The sequence below is a fragment of the Chionomys nivalis genome, chromosome 4 (assembly GCF_950005125.1).
Source record: "Chionomys nivalis chromosome 4, mChiNiv1.1, whole genome shotgun sequence".
Taxonomy (NCBI): Eukaryota; Metazoa; Chordata; class Mammalia; order Rodentia; family Cricetidae; genus Chionomys; species Chionomys nivalis.
The window spans coordinates 57739839-57760926 of NC_080089.1; the positions used below are offsets into that span (position 1 = coordinate 57739839).

At 40.5% G+C, this 21088-nt stretch overlaps 2 protein-coding genes across 4 annotated transcripts in view; one reads left to right on the plus strand and one right to left on the minus strand.

Annotated features, from left to right (window-relative positions):
* Positions 1–19608, plus strand: part of Nptn (neuroplastin) — an 81426-nt gene extending 61818 nt beyond the window's left edge. The window contains exons 5-9 of the mRNA XM_057766586.1: positions 6664–6797; positions 9722–9995; positions 17265–17286; positions 18016–18090; positions 18600–19608. Coding sequence (XP_057622569.1) covers positions 6664–6797; positions 9722–9995; positions 17265–17286; positions 18016–18076 — 491 coding nt within the window. The 3' untranslated portion in view covers positions 18077–18090; positions 18600–19608. The remainder of the gene's footprint in view (positions 1–6663; positions 6798–9721; positions 9996–17264; positions 17287–18015; positions 18091–18599) is intronic.
* A 51-nt stretch (positions 19609–19659) lies between these two features.
* Rec114 (REC114 meiotic recombination protein) overlaps positions 19660–21088 on the minus strand; it is a 94471-nt gene continuing 93042 nt past the window's right edge. For all 3 annotated transcript variants that reach the window (XM_057768750.1, XM_057768748.1, XM_057768749.1), the window contains one exon: positions 19660–19837. In XM_057768750.1, the coding sequence (XP_057624733.1) occupies positions 19679–19837 (159 nt within the window). In that variant the 3' untranslated portion in view covers positions 19660–19678. The remainder of the gene's footprint in view (positions 19838–21088) is intronic.

The window sequence follows — 21088 nt, forward strand, 5'->3', positions numbered from 1 at the left end:
CAGTTGTGGTTTTCTGTAACGGTCTATCTGTTGCAAAGAGAAATTTTCTTGATAAGGGGTGAGGACTAATTTATCTGTTGGTATAAGGACAAGTATTTACAGTGCAGCTAGAGCTTATTCTTGTTTAGTAAAATGGTGGTTGAAGGTTCTCCTCCAAGACCCAGAACTTCACTAGCTCCGTGGGTAGTTTGCTAGGTTTCTAGTACCAAGCTCGGTGTCTCCTGTTGAACGGTTGGTTCTTAAGCCTTATTAGAGAGTTAGTCGTTGATTACTGCTAAGCCACTACTGCGCCGTTACGGTTAGCCTGCCATGCTGGTTGCGTGTTTCATAGATATCATAGCTGGGTAGGATTGTTGATTGTTTTCCTTGTTTGGAAGTTTGCATGGCACCTTCTGATACCATGAAGGCTAGTCCTGGGGAGAAACATTCAATTCAGTTCTAGCTCAGGGGCCTCTTGGCCTTGTGTGTGAAGTATATCTTCAGTGACAGTCACATAACTTCCACTTTTGTGGGGCAACGAAGGGCAGTAGCCTGTATGTTTTGGGAGTCACTTGGACAACCCTGACTAATGTCATGCCTGGTATTGGAGTTTGTGTTAACTGATCTTTCCCTTTTGGAGGGAGAATTGTCATCCCAGATAAGAAAATTTCATTTATTTATGTATATCTATACAGACTTAGATGTATTAATATTTTTTAAGGTAGTTAATAGTATGATTTCTTATAACTTTTTAGAGTTCCTTACTGCTATTTCATCCTCCTTCCTCTCTAATTAGAGTCCCTCCTCTTTCTCATTTCCCTGATCAGATCACTTGTACCCTGCTATTTCCTCTCTCTCTACTGTTCCCTACCTCCTTCCCCACAGCAGTCCCTTTTTACTTTCCTGGTTTCTATAGTTACTGCAGGATAAGTCCTCACATCTATAGACTTTGAACTTGGAGCTTTCAATGAAAGAGCTCTTGTGATGATTGTATTTCTGGATCTGGGTGTCCTCACTCAATGTGAATTTTTCTAGTTTTTCCATTTACCTGCAAAGGTCATGATTTCATTTTTATTTGTAGCTGGATAATAGTCCGTAATATATATGTACCACATTTCTTTATGCGTTGCAGTGGAAGGTCATTTGGGTTGTTTTCATTTCCTAGCCATAGCAGATAGAGCAACAATGAACATGGCTGAACAAGTGTCTGTGGAGTAGGATGTCAAGTCCTCTGGGCATATATGCCAAGAAGTTGTATAACTGGGTCATTATTGTTAGTTTTTTTTTAATTTCTCTACATTGATTTCCATAGTGGCTGTACTAGTTTTCAGTCCCAACAGTGAATGAGGCCGGTACCTCAGCCATGAGGCTGGAAAGCTAAGGAATGGGTTGAATCTAGCCGTCAAAGCCACGGCTTTCGTCCTACTGATACTGCTTGGTAAATTAAAGACTCATGTGGTCAGAAAAGAGACATATACAGTAAAAGAAAGATTCAAAGTAAAAAAAAAAGTCTTAACGAGGTCATTGGTTAAATAATAAAGAAACTGCTTGGCCCTCATAGGTTAGAACATAGGAGGGTAGAGTAAACAGAACAGAATGCGGGGAGGAAGAGGAAATGAGCTCAGACGCCATTTCCTCTCCTCTCTGGGGCAGACGCCATACAGCTGCTCCCCAGGGCAGACGCCATGAAGCAAGCTGCCAGGTCAGACATGCTGAATCTTTCCCGGTAAGACTGATGCTACACAGATTATAGAGATGGGTTGATCGGGATATGAGAATTAGCCTGTAAGGGCTAGAGTTGATGGGCCAAGCAGTGTTTAAAAGAATACAGTTTGTGTGTTATTTCAGGGCATAAGCTAGCCAGGTGACCAGGAGCTGGGGCGGCAGGAACACAGCCCACAGCTCCCACTACAGAATGGCCCCCAACGTGTGGACAACTGAATCCACAGAAAGCTTGGGAAAGAATAGAGTAAAGCATATTTTCTTGGTATCAGCAATTTCTTGGGTCTGCTCTGCTTGCTAGGGGCAAGCAAGTGCTCTCATCTAAGAGAGGCTTCCTGACTCAGCTTTAGCTGCAAAATCCTGCAGCTCATTAAGAGGTCCTGCCAGGAAACACTTAAAACGGTGTTGGTGAAAAGCTGACTGCATGCTTGTTTGTTTTCAGCCGTAGCAGGAAAAAAGTTGTGCTGTTTTATTTAAAATGCTGACTTTCTGGGCCGTCCTGCTAGGGCAAACTCTGACTGTTTGAGGCAGGAGGGCTGACTACAGAGAGAGGACTTGAGTGTTGTCTGTTGCAGCTTGTTTGCTGGCAAGGACTTTGAAACGCCACAGAGTTGTGGTGATAAACATGGATTGGTTAATTCAATAACCAATGAATTAAAGTTCTTAAAAGTAAAAAAGGAAGGAAGAAAGTAGTTGGGTGTGGTTGTACACACCTTTAATCCCAACACTTTGGAGGCAGAGGGAGATTGACCTCTGTGACTTCAAGGTGTGGTAGCACACGCCTTTAATCTCAATGCCTGGGAGGCAGAGACAGACGGATCTCTGAGAGTTCGAGATCAGCCTGGTCTACAAGAACTAGTTCCAGGACAGGCTCCAAAACCACAGAGAAACCCTGTCTCGAAAAACCAAAAAAAAAAAAAAAAAAAAAAAGAATAAAATAAAAGTAAAAGTAAACGAAATAGAGGTTAAAATAAAGCCGCACAAAGATGGAAAATACAATGAGAATCTTGATACTATATGCTATTATGCTCTGTTTGAATGCTGAGGAAGGAGCAACAGCTGCTAAAAGATATTTGTTTATAAATGTTGCTGAACTAATCCAAGATAGATATTTTGAAAATACCTTGACTTCAGAATTTGGATCTAAGGATATGATACTTTGGAAAAGAGATTCTTCTTTTGTTTTCACAAAGAATGAGACTCTATGGATTGCTTCTTCGATCCCAATATGGTATGATAGACCATGCCCCCCTGAAGGGTTGCTGTGAACACCCTTAAAAAATTGCTTCGCTCAACTGCCAACTGAGATGAACCTAGCAGACAGGTTATCCCATAAAAGACCTAAATAACAGCGCCATATTCCCAAATATTGTTTATAGATGTTCTTTTACATTTAAAGGGGGATATGATATAGATATGAATAATTTGCATTGGTATGGATTTTAAGGTCAATTTTGTTATATGTATATGTATTTCTGATCTTGATTAAGGTATTGTGATTGTGTAGTTCATTTAAAAATGTAACGTATATAGGTTGTTAATAGATAATCATAATAGTCAAGTTTGTAGTCATGTTAGTTAAGATTTTCTAGATGTGCATAGATATATTTTAGATAGGCATTCTTCATATCTTTCAAAGATTATAGAATATGGCATTTTAAATGTTTTAATAACTTAGGGTTTTTCATGACAATGAGACACTCTGCTCCTGGCAGCACCAATCTACTTCAAGCAGAAGATGGGCATCGAAGAGGCACCTTATGGAGTTTGATAGCTATTTGGGCAAGAAACTGCTCTTGCCTGGACTATTGTATAAACTGGACACAGTGAACCCACAGAGAGAGGACTGCAGAACTTGCCTAAAGGTGAGATGATCTTTCGGGGTTCCTGATTCATGAAGGAGTCTGCGAGACATTCTGCAGGACACAGCAGATAGTGACTGAACTGCCTTTGAAATTTCCTGCTTCATGGAAATGTCTGCTGGAAACTATGGGCCCGTAGGCTGAAGATGGATGCCCCAACGGTACAAAAGAACTTGGGGTGACTGTCCAGGCAGCGAGATGTCTCTGTCATTTCTAGAGTTTGAAAGTTGCTTATTTCTTGTTTGCTTAGGTAATATTGTATCTTTCTGGAGTCTTTGATGGAGTTGAAGAATAGTTATAGTTTTCCTTAGTTATGATAAAGATAAAATAGATGTAAATATTGTAATTTTTACTTGATAATTGTTTTGTAATATGTAATTTTGCTATGTTAAAGTTAAAGCCTTTTTTGTTTAAACAGAAAAAGGGGAAATGATGGAGGAAGGTCATTGGTTAAATAATAAAGAAACTGCTTGGCCCTTATAGGTTAGAACATAGGTGGGTGGAATAAACAGAACAGAATGCAGGGAGGAAGAGGAAGTGAGCTCAGACGCCATTTCCTCTCCTCTCTGGGGCAGATGCCATGAAGCAAGCCACCAGGTCAGACATGCTGAGCTTTCCCAGTAAGACTGATGCTACACAGATTATTAGAGATGGGTTGATCAGGATATGAGAATTAGCCTGTAAGGGCTAGAGTTGATGGGCCAAGCAGTGTTTAAAAGAATACAGTTTTTGTGTCGTTATTTTGGGGCATAAGCTAGCCAGGCGGCCCAGGGAGCTGGGTGGCAGGAACACAGCCCGCAGCTTCCACTACAGGAGGGTTTCCCTTTTTTCTTATTTTCCTTTCAGACTTTGGTATAGATTTGTTTTGTTTATCTTTGCTATTCAGACTGGGGTAAGATGATATCTCAAAGTTGTTGTGATTTCCCCAATTGCTAGATATGATGAATAATTTTTTAAAGCTATTTCTTAGCTGGTTTGTTGTTGCTATTGTTTTGAAAACCTTTTTTTGAATGAGTTTTTTGTTGTTGTTTTGAGTTCTTTATATATTCTGGGTGTTAATCCTGTCAGATGAATAGCTGGTAAAGATCCTTTCCCATTTTGTGAGCTTCCTTTTCACTAGTTGGTTGTTTCTTTAGCTTTCAGGAGCTTTTTAGTTTTAGGAATGTCCCACTTGTCAGTTGTTGCCTTTAGTTGGTAGGCAAATGGAGTCCTGTTCACAAAGTCCCTTTTCTTTCCTGTATGCTTATATTTTCTCGTAGCAGTTTCGTGTTTCAGGTTTCAAGTTTAGGTCTTTAGTCATTTGGAGTTAGGTTTTGTTCAAGGAGATAGGTACAACTCTGATTTCGTTCTTCTGCATCTGCTCTTTACAGCTCCATTTGTTGAAGACGTTTTCTTTTACTCAGCCCGTTTTTGGCATCTTTATCAATTATAAAATGACTGAAGTTATGCGTGCTCATATTTGACTATTTTTTGTGCCAGTACCATATTGTTTTTATTATTGTGCTCTGTAATACATCTTAACATCTGGAATGGCAAACCCTCCAGTATTGTTTGTTTAGGATTATTTTGGTCATCCAGGGTCTTCTGATTCTGTGTGAATGATAAGACAGTTTTTATTTGTTTGCTTGTTTTTTAGTTTTGTTTAAATGTGAACGTGTGTGTGTGTGTGTGTATTTGTGGCTGTGTTGTGGGGAGACTATGTATGTGTGGTTCTTTCCTTCTACTATGTGTGCTGCAGGGAATCTAAGTCAGCCTGTCAGGCTTGGCAGCCTTGTTTGTTTCCTTTTTGGAGAGAATGCCTTGCCAGTAGTCCTAGACTGCCTTTGAACTCTATATACCTGCCTCCACTTCCCAGTAGACTTGCCTCAAGTCACGTTTTTATTCTGCTAACAAAACCCTTGGGGATCTTGGTTTGAGGCCTCTGATTATTGTTTTCCTCCTAATTATGCCTACTGGGCTCAATGTTGGCTTTCTTGGGAGAACTCTGGTCCTTGGTTTTCAGTGATTAAGATCTTCAAGCATGCATCCATTTTCACATATCCTATAGTAGGCTTTATTTTATGTAGTTCAATCTTTCATTTCCTTAAGAAAATACATGACATTTGACATGCTGTATTCCAGGTGTTTGAAGAAGAAAACTTGGACTGATATAAGTGACAATGGCTTCTCTTTGCATGTTTGCTTGGAAGTGTTAAACCATCTTCTAGCTTCTATGGAGCTGTTCTTGACAGTGTTTAAATAGTGCCTTGGGATCTTTTATTCTCTGATTCAGTGATTTCTAACCAATTTCCTTTCGTGACTAGAGAAATTTTCATATATCCACTTCAGCTTTTATGCCTGTTTACTGAGGAAAGTTTTGTGTATCTAGGATAACTGAGCATTTTTCTAGTAGGTTCTACACTGGTAGAAATTCTTATACTAATAACTGATATTTTCTTGCTGTTTTACTAAGTAAGGGTAGGGTCCTCTTACCATATTCTGGCCTGAAAGACTCTTTAGGTGCACCTTCGTGTTCAGCTTTGATAAAGACTGATGATTGTTATGGGATATTTTGATAACACTCTGACACTTCTGAGACTGCTAATAAAGTTTACTTTGAATCAGAGGGCAGAGCTACCTATTAGCTGATCAAAATTAGCCGTAGAGGTTTTGGAGGACCTAGAACATTTAGAGAGACACAGGAAGTAGTAGGGAGGGGCTCAGAAAGATCTTGGTCTTTTGGCTCGAGGGAGAGAGAGATGTGGTCACTTCTCTTCTGCCTCTCTGTTTAGTCAGGTGTTCTCTCTCTCTCCTCTCCCTCTCTCTCTTTTGGTATTTAGAGACAGGGTTTCTCTGCAGCTTTGGTGCCTGTCCTGGAACTAGCTCTTGTAGACCAGGTTGGCCTCGAACTTAAAAAGATGTGCCTGCCTCTGCCTCCCAGGTGCTGGGATTAAAGGCATGCGCCACCACTGCCTGGCTGATGAGTCAGGTTCTTACCCCAGTATTTGACTCCTGAGTTTTTATTTATAAAGAATAATAGCATTAGAAACAGGGCTCTGAGTTAGAAAGTAAGGCCTTTGGTATCTTACTCAGGTGGTAACAGTTTAATACCTTTTTACAGCTGCTCCTGACATCACTGGCCATAAACGGAGTGAAAATAAAAATGAAGGGCAGGATGCCATGATGTACTGCAAGTCAGTTGGCTACCCCCACCCAGAATGGATATGGCGCAAGAAGGAGAATGGTGTGTTCCTGGTGAGTAGGAGGTAGTCCTATACCTAAATCTCTATGCTTACTGGAGTTTTTCCTGAGGAGGTCCAGACATCTGAATCAGTTACTGCAACAACTGTTTCTTTGAATGTAGGATAACTTGGGTTGTTGTGCAGTGAATTACAGTTTACACTATGAATATGGACATTAGTCTGTGTCCAGTATTGACAGTGTACATGATTTGCTAAAGCCATTTGTCTGTTAAGGGATTAGATTGCATATTTTCACAGTGGAACGCAGAGCTAAAGGTAATTAAATGCTTTACTGTGATTCTGGAATGGGTTGTTTTTGTTCTTCAGAAGAAAACGGACCAAAAGATACTAAAAAAGTCAAAGAACTCCCCTCCCCCATCTGTGGAATGATTTTAACTAGTGTGTGTGTGTGTGTGTGTGTGTGTGTGTGTGTGTGTGTGTGTCTACAAAGGCGAGAAGTACAGATAGTTCTGAGCTGCCTGTTGTGGCTGCTAAGAACTGAATTTCAGTTCTTTGCAAGAGCAGCAAACACCCATAACTGCTGAGCCATCTCTGCAGCCACAAATAATTCTCAAACTTTGTTTGGAGTGGGGTTCATCCACCTAAGCATATTTGTGGAGGTCAAAGAGGGTGTTAGGTATCTTCCTCTATCCGTTCCTGCGTGTTGAGGCAGTGCCTTTCCCTGAACCTGGGGCTCATGTTTTCATGGGTAGACTGGAAGTCAGCAATCTTCCTGTCTCCACACCTTCTCAGAACTGGAGTTACAGGTATGTGCAGGATGCCTAGCTTATTACATGTGCACTGGCATCAGAATTCTGGTTCTCATGATTGCACAGCAAGTGCTTGGAAGTGTTAAACCATCTTCTAGCTTCTATAGAGCTGTTCTTGACAGTGTTTAAATAGTGCCTTGGGATCTTTTATTCTCTGATTCAGTGATTTCTAACCAATTTCTTTTCCTGACTAGAGAGATTTTCATATATCCACTTCAGCTTTTATGCCTAGATTCTACTTTATAGGCATCTTTTTTTTTATTACCATCCCTCAGAATCAGAAAGGACCCTGTAGCTCATATAATCCAACTTATTTGGAAAAATAACATACTAAACAACATATATTATTGGCAAAACAAGGATAATATGTACTTTTATTTCAAGTCCTATATATTTCCCACTTTATGACTTCTTAATAGCGAAATGTCAAGTATTGATGACCCTGGTGTCAATTTTTGTAGGTAGAGGCTGCTCAGACCCCAATAATCACACAGAAACTATATTAATTAAAACATTGCTTGGCCTATTAGCTCAGACTTCTTATTAACTAACTCTTGCATCTTAAACTAACCCATTTTTATTAATTTGTGTGTATTAGCATGAGGCTGTGACTTACTGGTAAGGATCTGCCACTGTCTGTCTCCTTTGACAGCTACATGGCGCCTCTTTGACTCCACCTACTCTCTCTTTACATCTCTGTTTGGGTTTCCCACCTTGCTTTATTCTGCCTTGCCATAGGCCCAAAACAGCTTCTTTATTAACCAATGGTAATAAAACATATTCACAGCATACAGAGGAGAATCCCACACATTGATTTTGGAATTACACTAGTAAATAGGATCGGGATGAGGAACTTAGGAGATGAAAATGCTGAGCTGTGTATTGTCAGGGAAAGCCATTGTGTATTCTAAGATGCTGGGAAGGATTATCTATTTCTCTTGTGGTCACTGGAAAGGACATCGCTGGCTTTTGTCAAAATTGGTTGAAATTATTTTGTATTTTCACTTCTTAAAAGATGAAAGTTGGAATTTTGCTGTGAAGGGTGACTTCCTCGATTTTGCTGTGTACCCACACTCAAAATGCAAACATGCTGTATATAATTGGATAATATGGGAGATGGTTGTCTTCTTTCTCTGTGCTATATATTTATATATTGTTAGTTGTGGCTAGTACACGGTGAATATGACTAGAGTTCCCCGTACCTGTCAGCTCCCTTCCTCCATGACTCTGTACTAAGGCCAGCTCTTTGAAGCTCTTCCTGCCTGGCTTTTTTGTAATGGCTCCGCAATACCTCCCAGTTCTTCATCCTGCACTGGTTTTGGGGTTTTTTGTTTTGTTTTTCGTTGGTTTTATTTTGTTTGTATTAAGCCATATTCTTGAAGTCAGTCATTCCTTTGGATGTCTGCCCTACCTTCTCATATCATTACACACATACTGAGGTCAGAGGACAACTTCTGGGGTTTTGTTCTCTCTTGCCATCCTAGGTTCCAAGGGTGGAACTCAGGTTGACAGACTTGCATAATGAATGCATTTGCCTATAGAACTCTCTCCTTCCTTCTTGAAGCCAGATTTCTTGTATATTTTGTGTCATGATTTTCATATGGATCTTCCCTTTAGTAGGATATGGGATGCATAGGTATTTATTAATTAGTAGATACTTGCTGATTGGTTGAATAGTCTTTTCTTTAATCCTAGAGTCCTAGAAGAGAAGTTAGGGTTCTCTGACTGCTCCCTCCTGAGAGCAGATTTTTAGCATTGCTTCTGAGAGAAGTTTAAAGGCTTCTCAGAACTGATCAAGTAAAGAAGTAAATGTGCTGGCTCTGAAGTTGCCAGACAGGCCTGTAGTTCTTAGACATTCCAGACAATGGGTATATTTCTCAGCTTCTTACTGCTACCGTTTTTACCCCTGCTGTTTGCAGAAGCATTTGTTAATTTGTCTGTCTGTGGGGTCTATAAGCAACAGGCTTCCATTCAGTCTCGAAGTTGGAGAAGTTCAAAGGACCAACAATAATGGAAATTTGTACCCTGTTTCTACCAGAAGTATACTGAACTCTGAACTCAGTTAAGTGCTCAAATCTTTTGAACAAAGGTGATGTCTTATTCCAGCCATTATCCTGATAAAAAAGAGGACAATGTCACATCTACTCTGACCTGCTTTTCCCTCCAGGACATTTCCAATAGCTCTGGTCGCTTCTTCATCATCAACAAGGAGAATTACACTGAATTGAATATTATGAATCTCCAGATCACAGAAGATCCTGGCGAGTATGAATGTAATGCCACCAACTCCATTGGCTCTGCCTCAGTTTTCACCGTCCTCAGGGTACGGAGCCACCTTGCCCCACTTTGGCCTTTCTTGGGAATTCTGGCTGAAATCATCATCCTTGTGGTGATCATTGTTGTGTATGAGAAGAGGAAGAGGCCAGATGAGGTTCCTGATGGTAAGAGCATCCCAACAAAACAGTAAAGTTGGGGTTGGTTCCTTGGGTAGTTTCCAAGTACTAAAAGAGGAGTATAAGGACTTTGATTAAGTACCAAAAAAGAAAGAAAAATCTTTCATACTAATCTGTGCTCCCCACAATTTTTTGTATTAGCCACCTAGAGATATAATTAGCTCTCTCCCTGTTTAGGTGTTCTCCAAACCCTAGGCCTTGTCCTTCAGGCCATGTGGTGAATGGGCAGCTGTCAAACTCTTTGTTCAGCTCTGTCCTCCTTCAATACAGATCATCAGGCAGATTGAGCTTGAGGAGAATCCAAGTCAAGCCTAGAAGCCACCCCAAGATCACATGCCACCTGTCCTTTCAGGCAGATTTAAGGTATATAATTGGTTGTCACATGATTACCTGGCATAGTCCCTGTAGGTAACTGTCCCAGCACAGTCTAGACTGTGTTAAGAAAGCCATTAGAAGAAGCCAGACTTTGTTACTTTTGTTGGTCTCTTTGATAAGTCTTCAAGGCTTTCTTTTGGCTTTTCTGTTTTTGTCCCATAGACAAGAATGGTAGGGAGGATGTAGCTTACTCTCTAGGTTTAAGAGAACTAAGTGCCAACTCCTTAGCCCTCACTTCAGGGCATGTCCCTCAGCTGGCCCTGAGTTACAGGAGGTATGATGGGAGTAGAACCTCCTCCACCATTATTAGAAAGCATAGGACCAGAGGTCTAACATTGTGGGATATGCTTAAAATTAGGAAAGCTTTGGGAAGGTCTTGTATATTTGCTTATAGATTTTTTCATTTCTAACCCTGTGAATAGAACAGCTAACTTAAGCTTTTATCACTAGTATTTCAGATTCCTAAAAAATCCCTTATTTTCACCCGTGGGCTGTAATATTATATCAGCAAATAGAAATTGATTTGTCAACTAGCTATAACTACCCTTTGCCTGTCACTGACTAGAAGATGCACCCCAAGCATCTTGATTTCCCGGGGCAATGGTGGTACAGGCTACTATCTGCACTTATGGTACAGTGTCCTCCCCCAAAGTTGATGAATCCATATTGCTAATCAGTAGGATTGCAGTGTGTTGTACTCTCTTCAGAACATACCATACCTGTCAGTGGACACCCACGTGAGATCTTGTACTCCCTTGGACAGAGTATAGCCTCAAAGGCATAGCATGACTTTAGACTCTGAAAGGACATGTTTGAGAACAACAGCCACTTTTTCTTTCTTCTCAGCAGCTCTAAGTCTCTTGTCTGGACTAAGTAGAGTCTAAGTAGAATGAATACTGAGATTGGGAGGAGGTCTTTTGACATTCATCTCTGCAGGAAGACCTGGTGGGCTCCCCTCCTGATATACTTTTCATCAGTGAGCTCTGTAGAAAAATGGGAGAGACTTGAGCTGGAAGCAGAGGGACCTTTGTCCAGTTCTTTGCAACAAAGAATATCTCCAGTTCCGATTTCTTATTCTGTGAAGTGAATGTGCATTCTTTGGATTTTCATGTGTCCCCAATGCCTTTCTCCAATTTTTTTTTTCTTGTTAAATGTTAGGACTTCCAAGGTAGAGTGCTGTACCTGTATTCAGACCTGAGAATAAAGGAGGGAGAAGGCTATGAACCTTCCACAGTTTACAGCTCAGCTATTTGGGAGTTACATTTCATTCCTAAAAGGGGTCACCATCCCTCAGAATGTTTCAAACATTGCTAATTGGGAGCCTAGGGACTTAGATTAGGTAAGTGTTAGAGCCCAAGACCTGGAGTTTCCTCAGCACTGGAAGGGGGTGGGATCCCCAAAAGACCAGAGAGAGCTGGGCAGTGGTGGCGCACACCTTTAATCCCAGCACTCGGGAGGCAGAGGCAGGCAAATCTCTGAGTTCGAGGCCAGCCTGGTCTACAAGAGCTAGTTCCAAGACAGGCTCCAAAGCTATAGAGAAACCCTGTCTCGACCCCCCCCCCCCAAAAAAAAAAAGACCAGAGAGTTAACTGAGATAAACACAATACTAGCTGTGCCTAATGCCACCTCCTTCAATGAAAAGTTACCTAAGAAAAGGCAAAGGTAGGCTTCAGATCCTGGTTTTTAAATTTAAGGATGGCTGCCATTTTCACAGTAGTTACACATCGGCTTAGCCTGTGCCCGTCAGAGGTACCAGTCTTTTTTTTTTTTTTTTTGGTGTGTGTTTTTATTGGGGTTAATCATGGGTAGGAACTGTCCCCTTCAAGGTGTGCCCCTCCCACCAAGCATGTCCATTTTAATCCTCTTGGGATGCCTTCTGGGACTTTTTCTTTTTCTTTGTGGTTTTTGTAGAGCTAGCAGCAGCTTCAGGTTCCTCGGAAAATTTCCTTTTCTTCTTGGGGACAATGGGGCTTGCTGCCTCTTCTGGTTCACTGGCCATTTCCTCCTTCGGTGAGGATTTCTTCCTCTTGGGAGGACTTAAGCTGCTAGTGGCCACCTCTTCAGGGTCACTGGCCAACTCCTCCTTGGGAAAAGCAGAGGTACCAGTCTTATAAGCCACTTGTGTTAATGTTTCTATCCCAGCATGTTTCAGGTTAGATTTTAGAAATGGTTGGTGGTGGTTTTGCATGGAAGCAGCTAGCCTCTTAAGAGTCCTTTGGTGGTTAAACTGAAGGGAAGAGTGCGGGGGCGGCAGAGCCAGTCTTCTGACCGGCTTTCTGGATGGAAATAATAAGCTAAATTTCTATATGTAGTGAATGAATTCTACATAAAACAGATGACTGCAGGGTAAGTGCAAAGTAAAACCTCCTTGCACTGGTCTCGGGAGAGTATTATCATGCAAGCAGCTTTTACTTCTTTGTTGTTGGATTGGGTGAAAATCTGGGATTCTGGAATGATTGCAGTGTTCACCATCTCTTTCCCATCAGCCAGTATGGTCCAGAGTCCATTTTCCATCTCCACTTCCTTGCCCCATTTCCAGCATTCTCAGATTTCTCCCTGCTCCATCTCCTCCTTCAGTTTTTGGCTTTTCTTCCGGAAGAGGGGTGTGTGTTGATATTGAATGATTTTTTCCTTATGTTGTAGCCTTTTCTTTGTTAAGTTTCTCCTCAACTTCATCTCAATTCATGAGGATGACAGACTCACAGATATGCTTTCTTCCCATTTACTCCTCTCTAAATTTACTTGTAGATAATGTATATATTTTCAGTCTGCTGAGGATAAATGAAGCTCTAGCTGATACAAACTCAGAATGTTTCAGTGATGAAATCTTGCCTATAAATATGTCTGTTAGCCTATTTCTATGCCCCTAAGAAAACGTGAAGTTTTTGTAGGTCTGGTGTGCTTTTTCTTACCAAATAGGCAGTTTATTACCAGCATCTGTGGTTGATTTGAGCTTCAGTGAACTCTTAAAAAGGAACTCATGTATTTATATTTTCAGTAGTGTTGTTATGGTAACTTTCCTCCTGAAGTAGAAAAGCATTCAGTGAACAGTGCAACAATATAGATAAGAACACAGATATAGAATCTAATTAGAAAAGCATGTGTCTGTTTAGATTTCTCACACTGAAAATGTATATAGTTGAGGTTAATTGCTTTGAAAGCAGCTTTGATCCTTGTATCTTCTGAGTACGCAGTTCATTTCACAGAGGAAATCACAGTCCTTTCGTCCCATTAGATCTTTTTGAGAACCAGTGCCACATAAGTTATCTCTTAGGTAGGTAATTTACACATGCACTTTAAGTGTTTTTGGTAAAAAGTCACTACTAGAGTCCAGTCAGCTTTACCTTTCATTGAGTACTCGGAGTGTGTGAAGTCGTGCACTCTTCCTTCTGTTATAGCTGGGCTCCTTCTTGGAGCCACATTTGTGCTGGTCACTTCCTGACTCAGCTCAGGGTGCAGCTAGTATGCCCCTCCCAGGATTCCTTCTACCCATTTGAGGAGAGAGTCTGGGGTGAACCTGTTCAGTCTTGGGGCCTTCAGTTCTACTTAATATTTTGGTGTCCTCGCAGGCATTGCGTTAAAAGAGTTGATTTAAGAAAGAAAATACTAGCATCAGAGAATCTTCTATTTTTTCATACTGCGATAATTTTGTAAGTTGGTCAAAAGGACTCTTTTTGAAGTTACTGGTGGAGAAAGTACTAGCACGTTTGAGGGGCAGAGGAGGGAGAGCACCGTTTTATAACTGTGATCTGAGTTCTTTTAGGCATAATGAACTGAAGCATTGTTCTGATAGTCTAAATCTATTAGTTGATCAAAGCTTTGGTAGCTTATGGAGCTTCACAGCAGGCCAGAGATGCTGGGAAAGAGATGACTTTTTAAAGTGACACCAGATAGGGTCAGTCACAGGTACCTTATGAGAAAATAGATGAAACATGGAAAATGATTCAAAGAACTACGTCTCTTTTGGGTTTAGTGTTAACCTGCTGAGATCAGGCAAAATGTGAGTTTAGAAACCATAATAAATTCTAGCACTTGAGGCAGGAAGATTATGAGTTTGATGCCAGCCTAGGCTAGATAGCAAGTCCTTTTGCTATGGGGATAGGGGGGTAGGGTGGCTGAGGCTGTAATTTACTTGATAGAGGGCTTGCCTGGCAGGGATGGTTCCAGCTTTGATCCACGGCAGTACATGCCTGAAAGCCCAGCACCTAGAAGGTGGAAGCAGGGGCCTAGGTTTAAGATAACCCTCTTCCATGTAGGGAGTTAGGCCAGTGTGTGGGATATAAGATCCTATTACCCCACACCACAAAAAAAGGGAACACACACCTACCACCCACATTGAGGTGATTGAAGTGGCATAGGGGCTTTGACCAGAATCAACTCTTGGTTGTTTTGAATCTAAACCATCACTTTATGTTGTTTAGTGGGTGCAATATGTTAATTACTGCATCTCAGAGTGTCCTCCCTAGATAATGAGGTGTGTGTCAGGGTGGGGGACCTTGAGGGCAGCCATAGAAGTGAGGAAAGCTCATGCAGACCAATCAGTATGTGCACCACTCCATCAGGAGCTCCACACTCATCAGATGGATTCCAGAAGCATCTTGTTTCATCTCCCTCAGTCCTTTCCTCTCATCTAGTCAGTGGCCTTGAGTAATCCCCAGGTGGAGAGAACAGTCTGTTTTAGGTGGCTTTGACCTGAGGGTTTGGGGGTATGTTGATATTTGTCGGTTACTGTGACTTCTTTTTTTTCCCCCTTCAATTGCATCAAACCCTTAAAACATGGTGGTAAGTGAGCGATATGCATGCTTTTGGAGTTTGTTTAATCTCCGCTTCAGTCTATACAATGCACAGTTCATAATGTTAACACTTTTCTTCAAGTTTACTTCATTCACTTTCACAACTAATTTGGATTTTTAGTTTGCTGTTTAGTCCTCATTTACTTTATTTTGTGCCTTTCTCTGTAGCTCTGTTCTCTCCTGACCTTCCTGTGGAGGTCAAGTTGTTCTTTTGTCTGGCCTGTATGGGAGAGTGATGCTGCAGGCAGTGGCTCAGCACAGGACCGTGTGTGTGGGGGCATGTCCTCTTCTTTGTGGTGTCCAGGTGGATTTGGGAATGAAAGGGGTCCCTAGGATTTACAGTGTGACTCACAGCTGCTCCCACTGTCAGGCATGGCAGCTACACCAGAGACACTGATGCTCACATACACATGCAAACCCTTGCATGTGGCCAGCTTGTTAGGTTCTAAAGTGACAATAGACACCAGGGTACACTCCCGTGCCAAAAGAAAGGACTGTGGTGTGAAGTGCGCTTGAGTTGTTTAGTGTCCTGCTAGGAAAAGACTGTCCTTGCTATTGTGATTTCCCTCTCTCCTGTTTCTTAAAGTTGGGAGTAGATTTGGCTGTCTTGCATTAGAATTTTGTATTTTGGGGTGCGCACTAAAATTAATCTGTTTGTTCCTGTCTTTCCTTTAAATTCCCAAGGTGCTTAGCTTCTAGCATGTTATCTGATTGGCCTTCCCTGGGTGCTGAGCAGTAGGCTGTGGAGAGGGAGGGTTCAGACTGGGCTTGTGTGTCTTAGTACCTGGTATGTCCTTGTATCTTTCCACTGCATACACAGCAAACAGATGTCTTGGGTGTCCTGAGTCCTAGTTTGTTCTCTGTACCTGTTTTAATAGCACTGTTAATCGTGACTCATGTGGACACTGGTATGTTGCTAGCCTATTGTTTTGCTGATGAGTCATTGGTTTGTGGTTAGTTTATTTATTTATTTATTTATTTATTTTAAACCTGTTTTGCTCCAGTCACTGTGTGCTGGCGGTGGCTTTGCCTCTCCGTTGCCTGAAAGGAACAGGTGGAGCAATGTCTCTGACAGACATTACTCCTGACATGTGCTCCTGCAGATGCCTACACCAAGATTGTAATCTCCATAACTGCTTCATGTGCACCAAGCCCCCTTGTGGAATCCTGCTGAGTTTTTCTAGATGCCTTCAGGGAAAGCACCCAACTGTTTGTTGTACAGAGGGTGCTTACTTGTGTACTCCTCATTGTGGGTTTTTAAATAATATTTTCTCAATGTATGCATATCTACTAAGAGGAGACCAAGTTGTGAGAATTATGAAGTGTTAATAAGGCTTCTAAATGCAAATAACAAAAACTTAAATTAAAAAGTACCTCATGACTTTTCTTGTTTTGGCCAGGGCACAATAGTGAACCCATCTTTTTGTGTAGATTTTTAGAGGGTGTCACTGTTCAGTTCTCCCTATGATGTCACAGAACATCCTCTGCTTCTCGTGTCTCTTGCTGGCCCAGTTGAGAATGGGTAGCCAAAGATTAGGTTGAACTATTATGGCTTCATCTTCCTCAGTCTCATGCTTCAGATCAGTGACCTTATAAAGATTGTAAAACAGCAGAAAAAACAGTGCCCTCTGGGAAACATCTGAGGATGTGTGACTAAATGTATAGATTATACACATCCATTTACATTGAAGAACTGCATACATTCTCCACAAGAAAACAAACAGCAGGATTTTACAACTGAAATGTTGGTTTGTCTTCTCATTTATGAGTGAACCACTGGAACTTGGGGACAAGATGAGTACAATGGTATTGCAGCCTATCTGTCCGCTACAGTTGCAGTTTTTCATGACGAGCATTCAAAGTGTTAACTAAAACCATTGAAAGAACACATCTGCCATTAAAACTGAACCTAGAAGTAACTTCATGAGTGTTTCGCACCTCCAGATGGAATGGCCTTTAATAAATGCTATGAATAGCCATGTTTGCCACTTGCAGTTTACTGTCCTGTTCATTCTATGCAGACTCTAATGGTTTTCTCCTTTCTTCTCTTATATCTCATGGATTGTTAAAAACTGAACACTTCATATAGATGATGAACCAGCTGGGCCAATGTGAGTACTTCATTGGATATGCTTTTATAATTTGATTGTGTTGTGTTTACAATTTAGTCAAAAGGAATACTAAAGATTGTAAGAAAATGCAATTCCCTTACAATGAAAGTTTCAGTGTACACATTTTAGGCCTGACATAATTCTTACTGGTGACCTTAGGCTCCTAGTCCAGGTCTTGTTTTCAGCCATACAAGTGAATAGTATACAAAAGGAGTTGAAAAAGTTTATGTATTTAACATGCTTAAACCGATAATATAGAAGTAAGCAGTATAACCAAGTCAACTTCACACTGGACTGTAGAATTAGGTAAACTACGGTCTAGTTACATTAATAATTGCTGACAAGAGAGATGGAGCTGTAGCATAGAGTGAGTCCAAGGCTACCAGGCTTTCCTAGAGGTTAGAGATTATAAGCCCAAAGGGCTCAGCATGGCTAGTTGCTGGTCATCTGTTTTCATTTAAGAAATTAAGTGTTCAAAGGAGTTAGTCAGTTTCAGTTTTCTAAGTAACTATAGTTTAGAAATCTAAGAGAAAAGCTACCTGTGTGTTGGGAGTCTGAAGGATTTATTCACTGAAAGTAGGAGGTAAGGAATGTTGTTATGCACAAATTAGAAGTAGAGTTTGCTGATACACCAGGGATGGAAGGAAGTGAAGAGTCTCAGTTTCCATGTGTTGCATTTTCAAACAATATGACTAGTTGAACTCACACAGTGCAATTTTTCCTCCAAAGGAAAACCAACTCTACCAACAATCACAAAGATAAAAACTTGCGCCAGAGAAACACAAATTAAGCACTACTTATAATGTAAGTATGAACTTCTTTAGAGATTTAAAAGTTCTATTCAAATGAACTGTGCCTCTGCTCAGCTTGCTATGAATTCAATAGTTGGTGTTATATGGTAAGACCTTATTGTTAATTTCAGAATAGCTGACACTGATGGAGCAAGTTCTTTCTGTTCACTGCAGTGTATAGAAAGAAATGTATTTCAGCTCTGTTGACCCACATATTGGGTTCATTTCACAATAAATACCTTGCATTGCAGTCTACTTACATAAAAGTAATAGTTTTTTTTTTTTAAAAAAGAAATAGTTACATTCTTAGGTAGATTATCCCCAAAGCCCAGTTAGTACCACACGTGATCTCTGCTGAAGCTAAGACAGAAATGGTAGCCATAACGCAGCATACTTACACACATGGAGATCAGAATTTCATACCACATCCCTGAGCATGCTGTTTGAACGAGAGCTTTATTTGACATAGCTGTGAGTGACAGTGCATGTTCTCTTAATGTTCAAATGTTTCTCTCTTTACAGCTCTTTAGGTTTCTGAAAACGGTGACAACATGACCTGCTAAATTTTCTGCTTGGACCTCTTTGGTCTCTCCCTTTCAAGTGAGCAACACCACAATGACCGTCTAAAAGCATGCCTTATTTAGCCTCTCCTATAAGGGTGACCTAGCCAGGTACATTTTAAACAATGCTTCAGTGTAGAAGGTGTAAACTATTTTGGGCTTGATGTGCTGTGAATGTTGCTTTCCCTCCCTTTGTTAAAATATTTAAATAGAAGTGGAAAGGTCCTCTGAGGATCATGCATGCGCCATTTTTTACTTATGCAGCTGTTAAATTGGCAAAGCTCTTAAATGCACTGCTGCCATCTAGTGATCATTTTGTAAAGTACAGCAAAACCTACAGATATATACAGTATATAAATATATATATATATTTATATTTTTGGGGTGGGAAAAATCCAAAATAAAGTAAACGCTTGTTTCATTTTTAAGCTGCTGATACTCATTCCTTATTGTCTGTTGTCAGATGAGGAAGCTGCAGTTCTGGTAATAAAGATGAGGGTGTAAACTTAAGTCTGTCACTCTAAGGGCTTATCCTATAACTTTTAAGAACCTGGAACAGTCCATTGAACGGCTATAATGAATTACAGTATATATGTATGATTGCTTTCTAAGTGACTATTTTTCTTTTGTCAAATCATGTAAATTCTGAAATCTTTTTGCACTGATGTGTTGAACCTTATTCTTGTACATTCGATCAAGGCAACTTTTATAATTTCCCTTTTGTTTTCAATGACCCTGAAATGTTAATAGCATGGTGATATTCTATGCAACTCTAGTTATACTTTTGGTTTGACACTGTATTTTTCACATTGATTTAATGATTGATGATAGATTTTTTAACCTGACTGGGTTCTCATGCGGTACTAACTGTAGATGCATGTACTTGTGTTCTGTATAATTATTGAAGTGCAATGGTGTACAAAAAAAAGTGGACTCACCTGTTTTTAACAATAAAACATTGATAAAAGGTGCTTGGATTAATACTCTTTATTCAAATACCTTCAGTTCCTTAATTGCCTATGTGTGCAGGGCTTTAGTTTCTCAACTCTGTGTGATCTTTTTAAGTTCCTTTTCCACCTCTTCTACAAATGCTGGAAAGTTTTGATCCATGAGGCATAAGCGTAGAAAGGGACCCAACTCTTCTGCTCCCCATGAAGATTGTTCATAGACTTGGGGCAGCTTCTCCGATGCCAGAATAGTCTGCAGGGGTGCCAAAAGAGGGTGGGGTTGACTGCAGATGGGAACACCATCCCAGATAACATAACACAGGGAAACAAGGCAAAATACATAAAAAACTAAAATGTTACTGGCTTTACAAAAGTACTTTTCTACACTTAGATTTTGCATTTATAATTTTGTGTTTGTGTTTGTTATTTTATCTCTGCTTCCCATCTTGCCCTAGGAGCGCTGGGATTTGAGAATTCCCTGGACTGAATTTGAATTATCAGGCTTGCCTGGCAACTCACTAAGCCATCTTGCTGGCCCTGTGAGTTTGTTTTTAATTTTAGCCTTTCTAACAAACATGCAGGGCTGTCTCATTATGGTTTTAATTTGCAATTCCCTGATCAGAAGTAATATTCATGTGCTTATTGGACATTCATATGGCTTTGGGTAACATGCAGCATTTTAAAACCAATTAAGGAGTTGGGGAGATGAGCTCAGATGGTAAGGTGCCAAAATCCATGTGAAGAAAAGCAGTGTGGTATGCTTGCAGTCCTGGCACTGGAACTGATTATAAGGCTTTTTGTTTAAGAGGTCTCAAGTAGCACAGAGTGGTCTCAAACCCCTTATGTTGCCAAGGGTGATCTTGAACTCCTGGTCCTCCTGCTTCTACCTCTTGAGTACTGGGGTTACAGGCATATGGATAGAACCCAGAGCATCACCAACCCTGAGAACCAATTCATTAAATTACCAGCATTTAAATATTAGAGTTCAAACTGAAGTCTGACTCTGCTTGACAATTTGAAAGATGTGTTCTCTCTTGATCAAAATGGAGTCAGTGAGTCCTAGCTCTGTTGCGATCCTCTTACTTTTGGTTCTTTGGCTCCTGTGTCTGGCAGATTGCTCACACTAATGCTGTCAGGTAGACAATTCCTGTCAGAAAGCTAGCTCCCTTTCTGTGGGTATATTGCATGGTATAGTGCCTGTGTGCAAGATTATTTCTCTAAACAACTTGTATTGATAATAGAAAATTACCTTTCTAAACTTAAATTAGGTTTGCAGAGTCTGCCTAAAGAAATTAAAGAGAAAACCAAAATATGCCATCCTGTTCTAAATTGAGAGCCACTGTTAACATGCAGCAGTGTATATACTTTCAAATTTAGTATATTAAAAAAATGGAATGATATTTCATAGCTTTAAGGAAAAAATGTGTTGTGAATATTTCTTCATGCCAATCACAGGGCTCGATATTAATTTCATTTACTTGTTGTTAGGGAGGTTGCCATGACA